Source organism: Stenella coeruleoalba (genome assembly GCF_951394435.1).
Source record: "Stenella coeruleoalba genome assembly, chromosome: 19".
NCBI lineage: Eukaryota > Metazoa > Chordata > Mammalia > Artiodactyla > Delphinidae > Stenella > Stenella coeruleoalba.
Window position 1 is genome coordinate 14,219,480 of NC_137165.1, and position 16,182 is coordinate 14,235,661.

The window sequence follows — 16,182 nt, forward strand, 5'->3', positions numbered from 1 at the left end:
CTTTCTTTTTTTTTCAAATTTTATTGAAGTATACTTGATTAGCCAGCCCTTTTCATTCTCCACTTTAGTTTCTTTGATCACTAAGCCATGTGATCCCCTCAACCTGCCAAGTACCTGTCATGTATAAGAGGTTAGAAATAGCCCTGAAAAATATGTTTCAGTTCAACGGTTCCATGGGTTTCAAGAGAATGCAAGAATCTTCCATTCTTCCTCAGGAAATACTGACTGATTACTAGACACATTTGCTTTCATGGATATTCTTAAGCCAGAGGATCTGAAATGTAAAGATGACATTAAAGAAAAAAAATCTTTCCTTCAACGCTACATTAACGTTTAAGCATTTTCCAGAAGGGTAGTTGGAAGAAACAGCTATATTCAAATCAAAGCCTATGAACTTCATATGTCAAATGTACAGGCAAAGATTTCAGAACACAACCCTTTGTATGACTTCCACAGTTTACAGACAGCAAGCTATTAAGTTAGAGAACCTGAAGCAGCGCGCAGGATGTAACTCTCCTGCCTTCTCCCCTCCCCCCAAACAAACAAGCTATTTCTATCATTTCCAGATGGTTCTACTGTCACTATGTAAACATACGGGAGGAATATTCACCAGAAATGATGCTAAAAATAAGAAGTCTGGACTTTCCTCAAACTTTTAGTACCTCTTGAAAAAGAACTGTAGTCAGACACTGGAAACGAGAGATTCCTTCCCTTCCGTTATTTTTCGTGTTACTTAATAGTATATATTCTCTGTTAATCAACACATTTTTTTTTTTTTTTTGCAAATAGAAGTTGTGAAATGAACTAAAAGAAAAGTAAATCCTCCTGTGTTTGCAGCAACCCTACATGATACTGAATGGCTGGAGCACCAAACTATACTGATAGAATGTTATCTTTTTCTATTTCTAAGGGGAGTGTTATTACAGCAGTGATCACAAAGTTCCTTCAAATTTATAAAACCACTTCTTTGGAAAAAATGTTAAAAGGCAAGGAATCCTAAAAGAGTGCATTCTCTCGTTTGTCCCTATGGTGCTTTTTTATAACTAAAATTCAGTTCTGCCACATTCCTGCCATTCAGCAATGCCCATCTCATGGAACCAATGGGTAACCCAACTCTTCCCCACAACTCCTTGACCTCATGGTCACTGTCATGGTATGGTCTTCATCTTTTCTAATCCAGAACATAGCCCCAACCTCCAGTCTCTTGTACCTATAACCCACAAGAGTTTTACAAAATACAAATGAGACCATGCCTCTCCCCGCTTAACATCTTTTATTGTCCACAAGATGAAGAACGGATTCTTTAGCGAGGCATATAAAATCTGACCCTGCCTACCTAGACAGACTTTCACCCTCCACTGTCTCCCCAAGTACCTCGATGTTCTCTCTCTCTCCTATTTTTCCCCCCTCTCTCTTCTTGTCTTGGTGGTAAGATCCTACCCATTCTTTTAAGATCACATTAAAATTGAATTTTTCTGTGACCCCTATCCTTGACCCCTGAAGGGTCAGTCTATCAATTCCCTGCTGTGCCTGAACATATACTATATCCAACCTATACTGAAATTTTCTATTAGTGTCTCTCACAAAAACGGTGAGTGCTTTGAGGGCAGAGAGTATGTGTTTCTTATCTTTGTGCCCTCAGTCCCCCAGCACAGGGCCTGGGATACAAAGGTGTGTGGTAAGTATCTATTAGTGAGTGAAGAGAAGAATAAGTGAACGGGGAAAAAAGATCAACTCTGGATTATCAGGAGGGTAAGGGGAGGTGATGCTGCCTCTCCTCTCTCCCCCGCATCCACTGAGAGTGAGTCTGCCTTCTCCATCCAAGTTTCCTTCTTTCCTGCAGCTCACAAAGCCCCGTTTGTCTGCTCTCCTGGCTGCCTCACATCCCCAGTGTGACATGGCGATCAGCCAGCTCTGAGTGTGAAGGGTTTAGGAAGGATAAGGGAAAGGGTGGTGATTTCCCGAGTAGTCCGCCAAGCTCTGTTCCAACATTCCTTAACAGTTCCTTGGCATTTCACCTCTAAGATGGCACCCTGAGCACGCAGGGCAACCCCTCCCCTTCCTGTCCCAGAAACTGAGAAATAATGAAAAGATTTTTTTTTTTTTTTTTTGCGGTACGCGGGCCTCTCACTGTTGTGGCCTCTCCCGTTGCAGAGCACAGGCTCCGGACGCGCAGGCTCAGCGGCCATGGCTCACGGGACCAGCCACTCCGCGGCATGTGGGATCCTCCCGGACCGGGGCACGAACCCGTGTCCCCTGCATCAGCAGGCGGACTCTCAACCACTGCACCACCAGGGAAGCCCAATGAAAAGATTTTAATAAGAATCCAGCACTGGGCAAGAAAAGGAGTGGTAGACTAGAAACTCTGGTAGGAGAGGATTGAAGAAGGAAACCCCTGCCTAAAATGGCTTCTCAAAGATGAAGGACACGAGGGGAGTGGATACCAGAGCAGGAGGGGGGCCCAGGGAACCGCTGGAGGGATACGCTGGGGTCCTGCAAGAGGAGCCATGAAGCCAGTGCCCAGGTCTCACCCCTGCCTTGAGCGTTCAGCAGGAATGGGTGTGGGTCTGAGAAGCCCAGCAGGGACCAGAGGGCTGACAACATCCAGGCAGATCAGGGAGCCCTCGGGCCCAGAAGATAAGCCACCAGCATATCCCACCTGGCAGTTCCCCCAGCTCCAGCTCCACCTCACCTGAGAAGCACAGTCTGTGGCACACGTAGCCGAGCGGCACATCCCGCCTCCCCCTCACGAGCAGGTGACAGTAAAAGAGCATCTCTGATCAGAATGACAGAGAATCTCACAGCCAAGACTGAGCGATCAGCTAGAAATCACCAAATATTGGCAGAGTGCAAACGCCAAGAAAGAGAGTCATCGTACTCAGCAAACTGAAGACCTGACATCAGAGGACAGAGAGATGGAACAGGCGACCCAGAACTTTAAAATGCATATAGTTTATACTCCCTGAGAGACTTAATATGCCCATGAGAAAAGAATGAACTAGATACCCTGAAGATTAAAGTTGGATTGTTGAAATAAAAACTCAACAGCTGGGCGAAATAACAGGATGGACAAGATTGAAGAATAAATTAAAACAGGGGGGTTGAGTTGAGGAACTCAGCTTAACACAACAAAAAGATACAAGGTATTTAAAAAAATTAAGAAACAAGGCAGCAGACCTAGAAGTTCCAATATTCATGCACTAGGGATTCCACAAAGAGAGAACACAGAGAACAAAGCATAAAAACTACTCGAAGAAATAAAGGAGAACAATTTCTTGGAATTTAAGGAACTCATGAGACTTCAGATTAAGAATACAATTAAGGGGGCTTCCCTGGTGGCGCAGTGGTTAAGAATCCGCCTGCCAACTCAGGGGACATGGGTTTGATCCCTGGTCCGTGAAGCTCCCACATGCCGCGGAGCAACTAAGCCCATGCACCACAACTACCGAGCCTGTGCTCCAGAGCCCGCGAGCCACAACTACTGAGCCTGTGTGCCACAACTACTGAGCCGGCATGCCACAACTACTGAAGCCCACATACTAGAGCCCATGCTCCGCAACAAGAGAAGCCACCACAGTGAGAAGCCCGCGCACCACAATGAAGAGTAGCCCCCGCTCGCCACAACTTGAGAAAGCCCGTGTGCGGAAACAAAGACCCAACACAGCAAAAAATAAATTAATTCATTAAGATACAATATTAAAAAAGAAAAGAATACAATTAAGTACAGAGCAACATGAATGAAAAGAGACCCATGTCCTAGTAAAATTCCTGATTCTCCCATCCCAAAATCTCAAATGCTTCCAGAACAAAATTAATTATTTTATAGATTATTTTATAAAGGAATAAGAATGAGATGGACTTCAGATTTTTAATAGGCACCAGACGATAGATTTGCTTAGTCTACACTACAACAGCCACAAGGTGGAAGCAACCCAAGTGCCCATCAACAGATGAATTGACAAACAAAATATAGTCTATATGCACAATAAAATATCCAGCCTTAAAAACGAATGAAATTCTGATAAATGATATGACACGAATGAACCTGAAAACGTACTAAATGAAATAAGCCAGGCAGAAAAGGACAAATAGTGTATGATTCCAAGTATATGAGGTAACCAGAATAAGCAAATTCATAGATAGAAAATAGAACACAGGTTACCAGAAGCAGGGAAGAGGAGGCAATGAGTGTTATTATTTAATGCATACAAAGTTTCTGTCTGGGGTAATAAAAAAGTTTCGGAAATAGAGTGGTAATGGTTGTACGATACTGTGAATTTATTGATACTTAATGCTACGAAATTGTACACTAAAAAATTATTAAAATGGTAAATTTTATGTAACGTATATTTCAACACAATTTTTAAAAAGGAAAAAAAATAAGTAGGCAACATGAATAGACCAATTACCATTGAAGAAACCGAAAGGACAAAGATCTGCCTTGAAAACAGGTGACACACCTACATAGTTTTGCAGGCAAGATCTGCCAGACCTGACAAAGGACTAGTATCCAGAATACATAGAGAACTCCTACAAATCAATAAGGAAGAGATAACTAACTCAGTAGACAAACAGACAATGGATATAAACTGGCATTCCACAGAGGAAATGCAAATGGCCTATAATCAAGTGAAAAGAAACTAACCTCACTAGTTAACAGAGATATGAAAATGAAAGGAACTAGGTACCATTTTTCATCCATCAGATAAATGAAAAGGAAAACTGACAATACCAAGTGTTGTTGAGGATATGGGGAAATGGGTACTCACACGCTATGCAGATGGTACTATAAATAAATAAAGCCTCTTTGGAGGGCAAAGGGGCAGCAGTTATTAAAATTTTAAATGCACGTGACCTATCACCCAGAATCTATCCTAGAGAAATACTTGCAGATGTGCCAAAGGGAGTATATTTTTCCAATTAGAAGCAAACAGTCTAGTGATATGAAAATGGTTAAATAATCTGTGGTATGGGACTTCCCTGGTGGTGCAGTGGTTAAGAATCCACCTGCCAGTGCAGGGGACACGGGTTCAAGCCTTGGTCCGGGAAGATCCCACATGCCACGGAGCAACTAAGCCCGTGCGCCACAACTACTGAGCCCATGTGCCACAACTACTGAAGCCTGCGCGCCTAGAGCCCGTGCTCCGCAACAAGAGAAGCCACCGCAGTGAGAAGCCCGCGCACTGCAACCAAGAGTAGCCCGCACTCGCCACAACCAGAGAAAAGCCCGTGCGCAGCAATGAAGACCCAACGCAGCCAAAAATAAATAAATAAAATAAATTTTAAATCTGTGGTATGTTATACTACAGAATTCTATGCATCTGTTAAAAGGAATGAGATAGGTTTGTATACACTGATGTGGAAAAACCTCTAGAATACACTGCTAAGCTAAAAACAAAGAGAAAGTTTCAGAATGAAGCATACAGTATGAGATCATTTATTTAAAACAAAACAAAGCAAAATAAACCCACAATCTAAAACTACAGATTTATTTAAATGCACAGAAAAAAATCTGGAGGATAAGCATTAAATTGATAACAGTAACTACTTCTATGGGTAGCACTGGGGTGTGAGGTATAGTTAAAGAGGACTTAAGTTTCATCTGTATGTTGACTTTTTTCTAATAAAGAAAATGTATACGTGTATTACTTATATAATTAGAAATAAAGTAACTTAGAAAACAAGAGGCCTGCAGCCATCAGGCCTCATGAGAAAGCAGAGTTGAAAATGATGGCTCCTGCTGAGTACCGGCCCCTTCGTTTCCTCTTTGTTGCAAAAAAAAGGTTGTGATCCATCAATTTTGACTGTCTCTTAGTATTTTCCCTGCTGCTACTTCTAACAGAAAAGGCATTAAATTCCCCACCCCTATCTCCCTTCAGATCCTCATCTTCCTTCTCTTTAAGCATCTGCCTTTCTTTCTACTGGCTCTGAATCTAGGATTAAAACTCAACAGAATAGGAAGGAAAGAACAAATTTAAAGAGGCTAAGTCATCATTTTGTCACATCTGAAGTTCAAAGGCAGACTGTATTTGCAAAGACTACCACAGTGATCTCTCATCCCACGTGCTCTTCGTTTTTTATTATTATTTAATAATACTTTAAAAAATAATTTATTTATTTTTGGCTGCATTGGGTCTTCGTTGCTGCAGGCTTTCTCTAGTTGCAGTGAGCGGAGGCTACTCTTCGTTGCTGTGCACGGGCTTCTCATTGCAGTGGCTTCTCTTGTTGCGGAGCATGGGCTCTAGGCACACGGGCTTCAGTAGTTGCAGCACATGGTTTCAGTAGTTGTGGTTCACGGGCTCTAGAGCGCAGGCTCAGTAGTCGTGGCGCACGGGCTTAGTTGCTCCGCGGCATGTGGGATCTTCCCGGACCAGGGATCGAACCCATGTCCCCTGCATTGGCAGGAGGATTCTTAACCACTGCGCCACCAGGGAAGTCCCCCACGTGCTCTTTATACCAATGGGGCTTTGACACTCCTCCTGTTGGGAGTGGCGGAGGCTATATCCCTTCCTCTTGAATCCTGACAGGCTTGTGACTACAGAAACGACTCTCTGTGGCTTCTAAGACCTGGTTCTCTTGGCATGCTCATTCATGGGCCCCAGCACCACCTCACCATGAGGAAGCCCAAGGAGCCCAGGGAGGACAACCCAGCTGAGCTCGCAGCTGACAGCAAGCACCCATCTGCCAACCATGAGATTAAACCAACGGATCCTCCAGTCCCCTGTGGAGCCACCCCAGCTGATGCTGCACGGAGCAGAGATGAGCTGTCCCTGCTGGGCCAGGCCACATTACACGAGCGAAATAACTGTTGTCATCAGCCACTAAGTCCTGGGTTTTGTTGGTTTGTTACAAGGAAGCAGACAACTGGAACAGCTTCCCTCACGAACGTGGGCTTGGTTCACTCCAGTGCACCAGGCCAGCAACTATCTAACACAACTATCTAACACTTTAGAAGACATGGTAAGGAGGTGGTGAGGGGACATAGAGGGACGTCTGCAACAGGCAGAGTCAGATCAGGTGAGCTCTGAGGCTCCTTCCCACAGGGAGACTGTACAATGAACATCCTGGGCTGAGTGCTTACGCACTTCCCAGCACCACCTTCTCTTAAAAGGGAAGATCGTTTTCTCCAATGACATTTTACCTTTCAGAAAGCTGCCGGATCTGTGGAATTCCCATATATTTGTGGAAGTGCTCCAGAACATTCATTACGCCCTGAAGAAGATTAGCAACTTCTCCATACTGCCTTCTCCTGGTCATGGCTCTGCAAGGAAATAGGAAGTTGAGGACTCCAGAAAAACACTAAGGACACAAGATACAGATATGGACCAACCTACTCTCAGCTCTAAAACAGACATCAATTCAACTTAATAAGCATTTCCTGAGCACTGAATATATATGGTGCTGTGCACTGGGGGAGAAAAAAAAATAAGACCAGGTCCAAATGCTTAAGGGAACATGAGTTAGTAAGGGAGAGCAACAGGACACATCTAAGTAGTACCAAGTAGGATGAATGGAGCTCTAAACAGAAGTCCAAGTTACGTGCTCTGGGACGTAGGAAAGAATGTGTGAGTGATGGAGTCTCCCTGGGCGGGGGAAGGGGAATCTGGGAAGACTGTGGATTTGGGATTTGGGATTTGGGTATTATGGATCAGCTGGCTTTTGACAGACAGCAGGGGTCGGGATGTTATTATTGGAGGGTTACGGCATTTGAGCAAACCAAACATATCTCAGGACACAACAAAGAGCATGTATATGCACTTACATGTTAACTCAAATCTGTAGACTTTAAGCCAATGTTAAGCAACTCTGTGTATGTTTAGGTGTGTTTAGGTTCCCTGCTGCTAAGGTTAATGAAGCTTAAATAAAAGGATGCTGATAAAATCAACAGTTACACACAGCAAGGAAGGAACAAACGATTAGATTTGAAATTTTCATTAGGATTGGGTTTTTTAATTAAACGTATAATTTATGACTTCCTTTACAAGGCATTTAAAAAGACAGGCTCAATTTCAAGCCAAGGAGTTACGTTGCTATCACTGCCTGGTCTGCTGGTTTGTTGGAAAGCACTGAGCACCTGGGGAAAGGGACAAGGACACTGCTCTTCCAGTCTCCTATGGGCCTGCTGTCCTCTCCGATCACTGCTCGCAGGAGAACAGGCCAGGGTTCACTGAAGACCATGCAATCTCTGGGAGAGACCAGGAAGGAGTCTGTCCCCTACTTCCCCCAACTTTGGACACTGTGTCTAAATTCCTATGGAGGTGCTCTTTCTTTATCCACACATGAGATTACACTGAGGCTGGGACAGGGGCAATTCTCATGAGACAGACCACAAAAGTGAACAGGAATATCAGAATCTTCTAGGAAAGGAGGCCTTTGGGCTGCTTCATTGTGGTCAATAACCAACTCTTCCTTTTAATACTGTTTCTCATGTTCTCATGTACCATTCCCTATAGTTCCCCTACAAGCCAAACAGAAAGCTTCTGCCTTTGGACAAGTGGGTGGAAAAAAAAAGAAAGAAGTGGGTACAAGGATCTGTTTCCATAAGGCATGTTCAACGACAGTGCAACTGAGCCCAACATAAGCAGGAAAACTTGCCAACGTGCAGGCTGGGGGCGTGATTACAGCCCTACACTGCCTCGTCAGCCTCCGTGGTAGAGATCTACCACATGGAAATGACCTGTGCTCTTGAAGTCATTCTCCACATGCTTTTTGGGCCCCTTCAGACTCACCTGCCCCTCACCTCAAAGTCTCGGGTGTCTGTTACACGTTGAGCACCCGAGAGCACAAAGCCAAAGTGGTGCCTAAACATCTGAGATCGCTTTGCAGGAAGTGGGCCAGGATGATGAGACTCTCCTGGCTGAGAAGTAAATAAACCTACGGTGCCATCTCCTCTGATACATTTATTTCCCGTGGACCTGAAAGGGACCGCTGACGTGCTTACTCGAGGGAATCAACGCCGCCCGCCAGCATGTGCAGGTGGTTCAGCGTCGTGATCGAGGTGGTCAGGTGGCGTTTGGCGTGATCTAACTGCTTGATGTCGCGGGTGATTTCCTTCACCTAAACAGTGAAAAACCACAGGAGAAAAAGGAGGAGGGTTAAAACAGACGTCAACCGGTCTGCCAGTGGCCTCCGGAGAAAATAATGCAAACGAAATAGGGACAAACATACCTCGCGTTAGCCCTCGGAGAAAACACAGGTGTCCTCCCAATACATACTCAAAATAATTTCCAATCAGCCCGTTTACATTTAATTGGGCATTTCTTCAGCAGACTTTACCCAGGGTTACAAAATCCTCAGTTGTGAGAATGAAATGAACTCTATTCTTCACCCCAAGTAAAGAGGAGTGAGCCACATGGTGACTGAGTATGGAGCACACGGTGTCCAGCAGCCAAGGACGCCGATCTCCTCCTGAACAAGGTCAGGGAAGTATGCCTTCTGGCACCGGGGTTACTAGGTTCCATACAAAATGGATAGCAGAGTATGACTCAGCTAATTCTATTGAGATGGGCTTTATTCGTGGATCTAGGGCTTATTATCCGGTCTCCAGATTTCTCCTCAAATCTCAAGAAGACTGAAATGTAACCCCCACAAAGTAAGCTTAACATGACATCATTAAGAGCAGAGCCTTCAGGGAGACAGATGGCCATCAGGGGAGTAAAATGCCAACAGTGTTGATCCAGCGGGTCCAAGAGAAAGAAACTCTGTAGCTGGGAACGTAAGTATATTTAAGTCACTAGAAAAGTACATTCAGTAGTGAGGTGGGAACAATTCTCCACCTTTACTAACACCCAGGCGGACTCTTCACTAAACTGCCTGAGTCCATGCTGAACAAGAAACTTTCTGAAGAGCAATTAGGTTCCCCAGGTTCTATGACACCCGGAGGGAAGGGAGCGCCCTGGATACCAGGCACAAACATCCTAGTTACTGGAAACATAGGTCTCCCATTAAAAGTGAAAAAGGCCGGTAGTGAGTTAAATTCACATGACCTGATTTTTTAGAGTTTGATCATCCTGGGTAGAGTTACGAAGTAAAGGTCACGACCTGTACAGCTGAGATCCACACCTACAAAGCTGCAAGGCTGACCTGGATCCTAGCAGAGAAAGCGTCTTTCACGGGGACTTGGCCCATCAAGCCTGCTCTCTCTGTGACCCTCAGGCCACCAAAATGTCTCTATTTCTATCGTGGGGGTTTGGGGAAGAGGTGAAGAACCTACCACACTTTTACCAAATAACTGAGTCTGGGGGGAGAGACGATCAAGACTGATATAATAAACTAGATATAGGAGTTCGGCCTTATAATCTAATTACCCTTCCAACTCTGAAATAAATCATCATTCTCTTTCCCATCAAAAAAAAAAAAAATCCCTGTACTTCTTCCTGGGTTCCTTAGCTCCAGCACTAGCATCAGGGGTCTTCAACTACTGTGTTAAAAGTCAGCGTCATCTACCAGTCTTCTCATTCCTGCAGGTCCTGCATCATTAGTCAGTCATTAAATCCGGAACATTCTTCCTCTGCCTCATCTCAAGACTCTGTCCCTTCTGCTCCTCCTCCGGGCCCTCGCTGCTTTGCACCGGAGCTCACTGGTCCCTTCACTCCCAGTGTTCCCCATCTCTCCCCATCACACACCCTGTGCTTCCCTAGACAAACCCAACTTCTTGTTATTCCCCAAATAAAGCCCTTAATGGCAGCTCACGCAAGTGGTGCTCAGGCCACACCGGTTCACCTGACCGGTTCGCAAAACAGAATGCTGGTCGTTAATTTACCTTAACTGTTACCCCTGGGCAGCCAAAAAAGGACAGAACAGGACATGGCAGGTTTGGGAGTCAGACAGTTCTCAGATTGAATCTCGGCTCTTTCACTCACCGACTCGGTGTCCTAGACCAAGTGGCTCAGCCTCACCGAGTCTCAGTTTCCTCACTGATAAAACGGTCAATCATAAAAATAATAATGAGAGGAAAACCGAGTTCGTAAGGCTGTTGTGAGGGCAAAGTTAGATCACTTGTATAAAGGAACGGGCACAGTGCTTGGCACAGTGAAAGAGCTCCACAAATATCCTCTTCTTCCCTTTAGCAAAGCACCGTCTGGGGAAGCAGACTGCTTTTTTTTTTTTTTTTGGCCACACCACACGGCTTATGGGATCTTAGTTCCCCGACCAGGGATCAAACCCACGCCCCCTGCATTGGAAGCGCAGAGTCCTAACCACTGGACCGCCAGGGAAGTCCCAGACTGCTTTAAAATAAAACATCTACTGGCGTTAGGAGCGGTCTACTCAGACTGTTATTGCATCCCCCCTCAGCTTCCAGAGGGAGCGTGGTCCAGACTAGCAGATCAGAATCCTAAGTGCTCATGAACCTCCACAATTCTGTGATGTACACACAAATATTACCTCCACTTCACAGAGAGGCAGCTGAGGTACAGAGGGGGTAAGTGACTTGCTTAAGGCCCCCAGGGAGGAAGGAGAGAGGGTGGATCTGAAGGCAGGCGGTCTGACGTCAGAGGCCATGCGGCTCACTAATGGTATCCAACTGTCCCCTCTCCCACCCCACCGCCCCATGCCCTCCGCTGAAGCCAGGCCCGCCCCTGCCGCCTTCCACAGCCTGTCCAGTCTTGCCAAATGGCCACTGAAGAGAACTGAAGGGTCCATGGGAGTGTGACCTCGGATCTGTTCCTGAGTAGATTATAATAAGATGTAGGCAGAGAAGTCTGGGAGGGTTTAGGCGTTTTTATAACCAAAACGAGTAGGGGGAAAAGAATGACATTAATAATAGCTTTCGTTCATTAACCCCAGCCCAGTACTATGCTCTGTGCTCTTCATACGTTTAATTCTTACAACATCCCTTTGAGGTAGTTACTATTCTTATTAAGAGTGGAAGAAACTGGCGGGCCTCTCGGTCGGTGGAGGTCCCTGAACACATCACCCGAGGGCAGCACTGCGTAGAGGGAGAGCTTAATCAAGCCCCTCAGCACGTATCACAGGCAGGATGCGGCCCACCTCCCAGATCCAGGTCCAGTTTTCAAGCAATGCCAAGTTACATGTCATACATCTGAACTGAGAAACACGTGATATAAACAAATGCTAGAGAAAGGAATCTAAAATGACTAGGAAACTATTTTGGGGAAAGGAGAAGAAGAGAACTTTCCCTGTTTAAAAACAGGGCTGCAAATACAGGGCAGCAGAGACAGTGAGTCACTGCATGTCTAGCGGCACCTCCTGAATGGACGTCGTCCCAGGGCCAGCACTGGAGACGTGGGCGCTGTGCTTGGCAGGAAGAGGGAGAACAAGTCTATTGACTAGTGTGACTGGACGAGAAGCCAACTTCCTCTTCCGGCGCAAAAATGTCCGGAAGAGACCGGAACTCACCATTTGCTCCGATTTTTCTGCTTTGTCCTTGATGTCTTTGATTTTTCCAAAGAGTTGCTGAATCGCTTTCTGGGCCTCTTCAAGTGCCTAGAATAAGAGCATAAATGAAAAACAAGGCAGCACCGGTCCCTACACTGTGATCAAGTGCAGCCTCAGAAGAAAATGCCTAAAGCTCTCTTGCTTCGCTGCACTTGCACTGACAATTTTACCAGACCTGAGGCCGAAGCAGCAGAGGCAGAGGGAGTCCACCATTTGGATACAGGCAAATAAACACTCAGAGCTCTTGCCAAGTGGCATCATAAAGTTTTAATTTAAAAACTAAACTATTTCCCTCTGTATCAGTGATTACTACACATAATTACTACACATATTTCCCTCTGTATCAGTGATTACTACACTGATGACATCACTGTCATCAGTGATGAAAACAAATAAATAAGACATGCACATCTGTGTGTATATGTGTGTGTGTGTGTGTGTGTGCGCACGTATGCAGTAACCTTCAAAACCCTGAAGAGAGACATAGGTGGCTCAAAGTTGGGGGTAGGGGAAGCTCTGGGTTTTGAGAGTTCCAGAAGATGATGCCATCAAAAAAAAAAAACAGTCACGGCTGCACATGGGGACTCCAAAATCGTGGGCAGACCTTAACGACATCTGTAAGTACCCCACTTGGAAACCAATGAAATGAAGTTAGAAAGGAATACTTACACCTAACGGTGAGCTAAATGTTTCCACTGAAATAAAAACCAACAAAGATGGATGCCACCCATTAAAAGCATTACAACCCACAGTGGTAATTGCGTGAGTCTGGGAAGCAGTATTAGGGGAGGGGAGAGGGCGCTCAGCCGCACACGTGAAGAACACATGTACTGGTGAAAGAGGCAGCAGCCAAAAGAACTCCCACTTTATTTCATTGAACGCACTTTATTTTGGATTTAAGAGTGGCCTGGGGACTTCCCGGACGGTCCAGTGGTTAAGACTTCACCTTCCAATGCAGGGGATGTGGGTTCGATCCCTGGTCAGGGCACTAAGATCCCACATGCCTCGCGGCCACAAAACCGAAAACACAAAACAGAAGCAATAGTGCAACAAATTCAGTAAAGACTTTAAAAATGGTCCACATCAAAAAAGTAATAATAATTAAAAAAAAAAAAAAAGAGTGGCCTGCCCTAACATGGCTTCCCGAACCCTTTGTAAATGTAATGACAAGGCCAGCATCGCCCTAGAGCTGTGTGTGGCCACCTGTGCCTGCAGGGGGGAAATAGCCAGCCTCCCTGAGGACACCCTGACAGAGGAAAGAGGACAGTAAAGCTGCGACTTGGGGAGAAAGTCAAAAGCCCTGACAGAGGTATTTGAACCTCCGCCTTCAGTAGAACCCAGCAGAAGAGCTACCTCTAGACTATGAACTAACACGTTTTCTTTATGGCTGAAAAACATGCTCAAAAAGCAAACTTAAGTCTGCTTCCGCTGCAGGAAGTTCCTTCCTTGTTGGAAGGAGGGATTGTATCTCCCTGTCTTTCCCAGGTTTCCAGGAGGCCCACTTCTCCTGATGCTGGGACTCCTTCCTTCCCCTGCAGCTCCTCGCTCTGTGTGTGGCTCAGTCCCAGACAGAGCTCTCTTCTGACCTTCTTCATCTCTGGGATCTGCAGGGGTTTCACGCCTGGGGACAAGGATACCGAGCTTCTGCGTGTGACTATGTTATGGCTTCCTTTACCCGTTTGTTGCCAAGTCTGAGGTGATGCTAGTCGAATAAACAGCGGCTCACACCACCTCCTGGGACAGGCAGGGAGTGGGCGTTTGCTCTGCTGGATCGCTTCACTTATATCTACCAAGGCTGGGGAGCAAAGAAGCTTTTATACTTGTCATTTCTCTCACCTGGACAGAGGTATTTTAATCATCAGAAGGTTTGGTCTTAGAACAACAGTTGGCATTGCTATCAGAGACCAAAATCCGTAACTCGGGAAGTTTTACCTGAAGAGTAGTAACCAATCAAAAGGGGCGATGGAACGGAATTGGGCCTCACTGAGCAGCCCCTCTCAAACCCATTCCCTCCCAAGAGGGTGCCTCACTCAGCAGCTGCTTCCTCTCTGCTTCCTACCATCCTGCCTCCCTCACTCCCAGATTCAGCACCCCCAAAACAGTTGTGGTGCAGTGAGAAATCCCTCCACTTTCCAGCCAGAAGGCAGGAGTTTGAGGCCTGTCTCTGCTGTCACATACCAGCAGGGCAACCTCTCTAGGGATCAGTTTCCTCATCTGCAAAGTGGTGACGATGCCACCTACTTCAGGTGTTGTTGGGAAGACTCAATGACATAATAGGTGTTGAAAGCTACACAGATATTAGGTCTATTTCCAGGGCTTTTGACCAGCCTGGGCAAATGCATGTTTGCACCTAGGGATACATACATATATATCAAGTGGAGATATCAAGATGGACATATGAGTCTGGAGCTTGGAAGAGAGAAATTGAAATTCAGAAGTCATCAGCTTATAGATGACACTTAAGTCTGTAGGACTAAAAATCACCTAGGAAGAGGGTACAGACAGAAGAGAAAAGAAGAGAAGAGAAGATGGCCCAGGGCTGAGCCCTTGGACACTCCAATGTTCAGCAGTCTAAGAGAAAAAAGGAGGGAGGAAAGATGCAAGAGAAAAACCACCAGTGACAGGAGAGAAAATCAGGGACTATGGTGTCACAGAAGCCAAACAAAAGTGTTGGAAGGAAGAGGAAAAGAGTGATTATGTCTTACATTGTTGAAAATTCACGTAAGATTAGGACAGAGGATGACCACCAAACTGGACACCAGGGAAGTCACTGATGACCTTGACAAGAGTGATTCCAGTGGAGACAGTGCGTGTGAGAGCAGGGGCCAGCAAATGATGGCCTCGGGGCCAAGCCCAGTGTGCCACCTGTTTCTGTAAACAATGACAGCTTGGATCACACAATCCCGTTCATTTAGGAATTGTCTGTGGCCACTTGCTCCACGTAACAGCAGGGATGGGTAGTTGCCAGAGACCAGATGGCATATAAAATCTAAAATACTTACTACCTGGTCCTTAATAGAAAATGCTTGCTGACTCCTGGTATAGACTATTTTTTCAAGAAGCTTTTATTGTGAGAAGACAAGAGAGTACACAAGAAGAGGAGAAATTGATTGGGGGGGTAGGGGGTGGGTAATGGGACAGTTTCGGAAGAGAAGGACTTTTTTATAATGTTCTTGAATTGTTTACTGTTTAAGTACCAGCTCTCTAACGGGGCTGTAAGTACCCTTTAGAGTGTGGCCCAAGGATATGAATGGCACTCTTAAATCCCCTATGGTTCAGGCAATTGCCCATTCTGGTGGCCAGAATGACAGGCCCAGCTGATAAGTACTGTCTCAGTATAATCACCACTAGCTCCTTCTCACTCCAAAAGTGACTCTGATGATAAATCATATGATCACCTCAACTACAGCATCTAACCAAAGCTGGAGCACAGCTGGAACTCGACAAACATGTGCCAACAGATTAAAAACATCGTGGGGGGGCTTCCCTGGTGGCGCAGTGGTTGAGAGTCCGCCTGCCGATGCAGGGGACACAGGTTCGTGCCCCGGTCCGGGAAGATCCCACATGCCGCGGAGCGGCTGGGGCCGTGAGCCATGGCCGCTGAGCCTGCGCATCCGGAGCCTGTGCTCCGCGACGGATGTGGGAGGCCACAACAGTGAGAGGCCCACATACCGCAAAAAAAAAAAAAAAAAAACATCGTGGGGCACTTCTCAGAAGAGTAGCAGTGCTGAGGCTACTGTTCTGGATGAGGTAGGATGACACCCATGGCTTTCCCTAACTCCA

The 16,182-nt window shown here is 45.9% G+C and overlaps 1 protein-coding gene across 3 annotated transcripts in view; it reads right to left on the bottom strand.

Moving 5' to 3' along the window:
* The window catches only part of VPS53 (VPS53 subunit of GARP complex), a 127,312-nt gene that overhangs the window by 82,159 nt on the left and 28,971 nt on the right, over positions 1-16,182 (bottom strand). For all 3 annotated transcript variants that reach the window (XR_013825035.1, XM_079904523.1, XM_079904522.1), the window contains exons 5-7: positions 12,361-12,447; positions 8,942-9,057; positions 7,142-7,261 (exon numbers count right to left, since the gene is read on the bottom strand). Coding sequence is in view for 2 of the 3 variants with exons in the window: in XM_079904523.1 (XP_079760649.1) it covers positions 7,142-7,261; positions 8,942-9,057; positions 12,361-12,447 (323 nt within the window). In the remaining variant the exon portion in view is untranslated. The remainder of the gene's footprint in view (positions 1-7,141; positions 7,262-8,941; positions 9,058-12,360; positions 12,448-16,182) is intronic.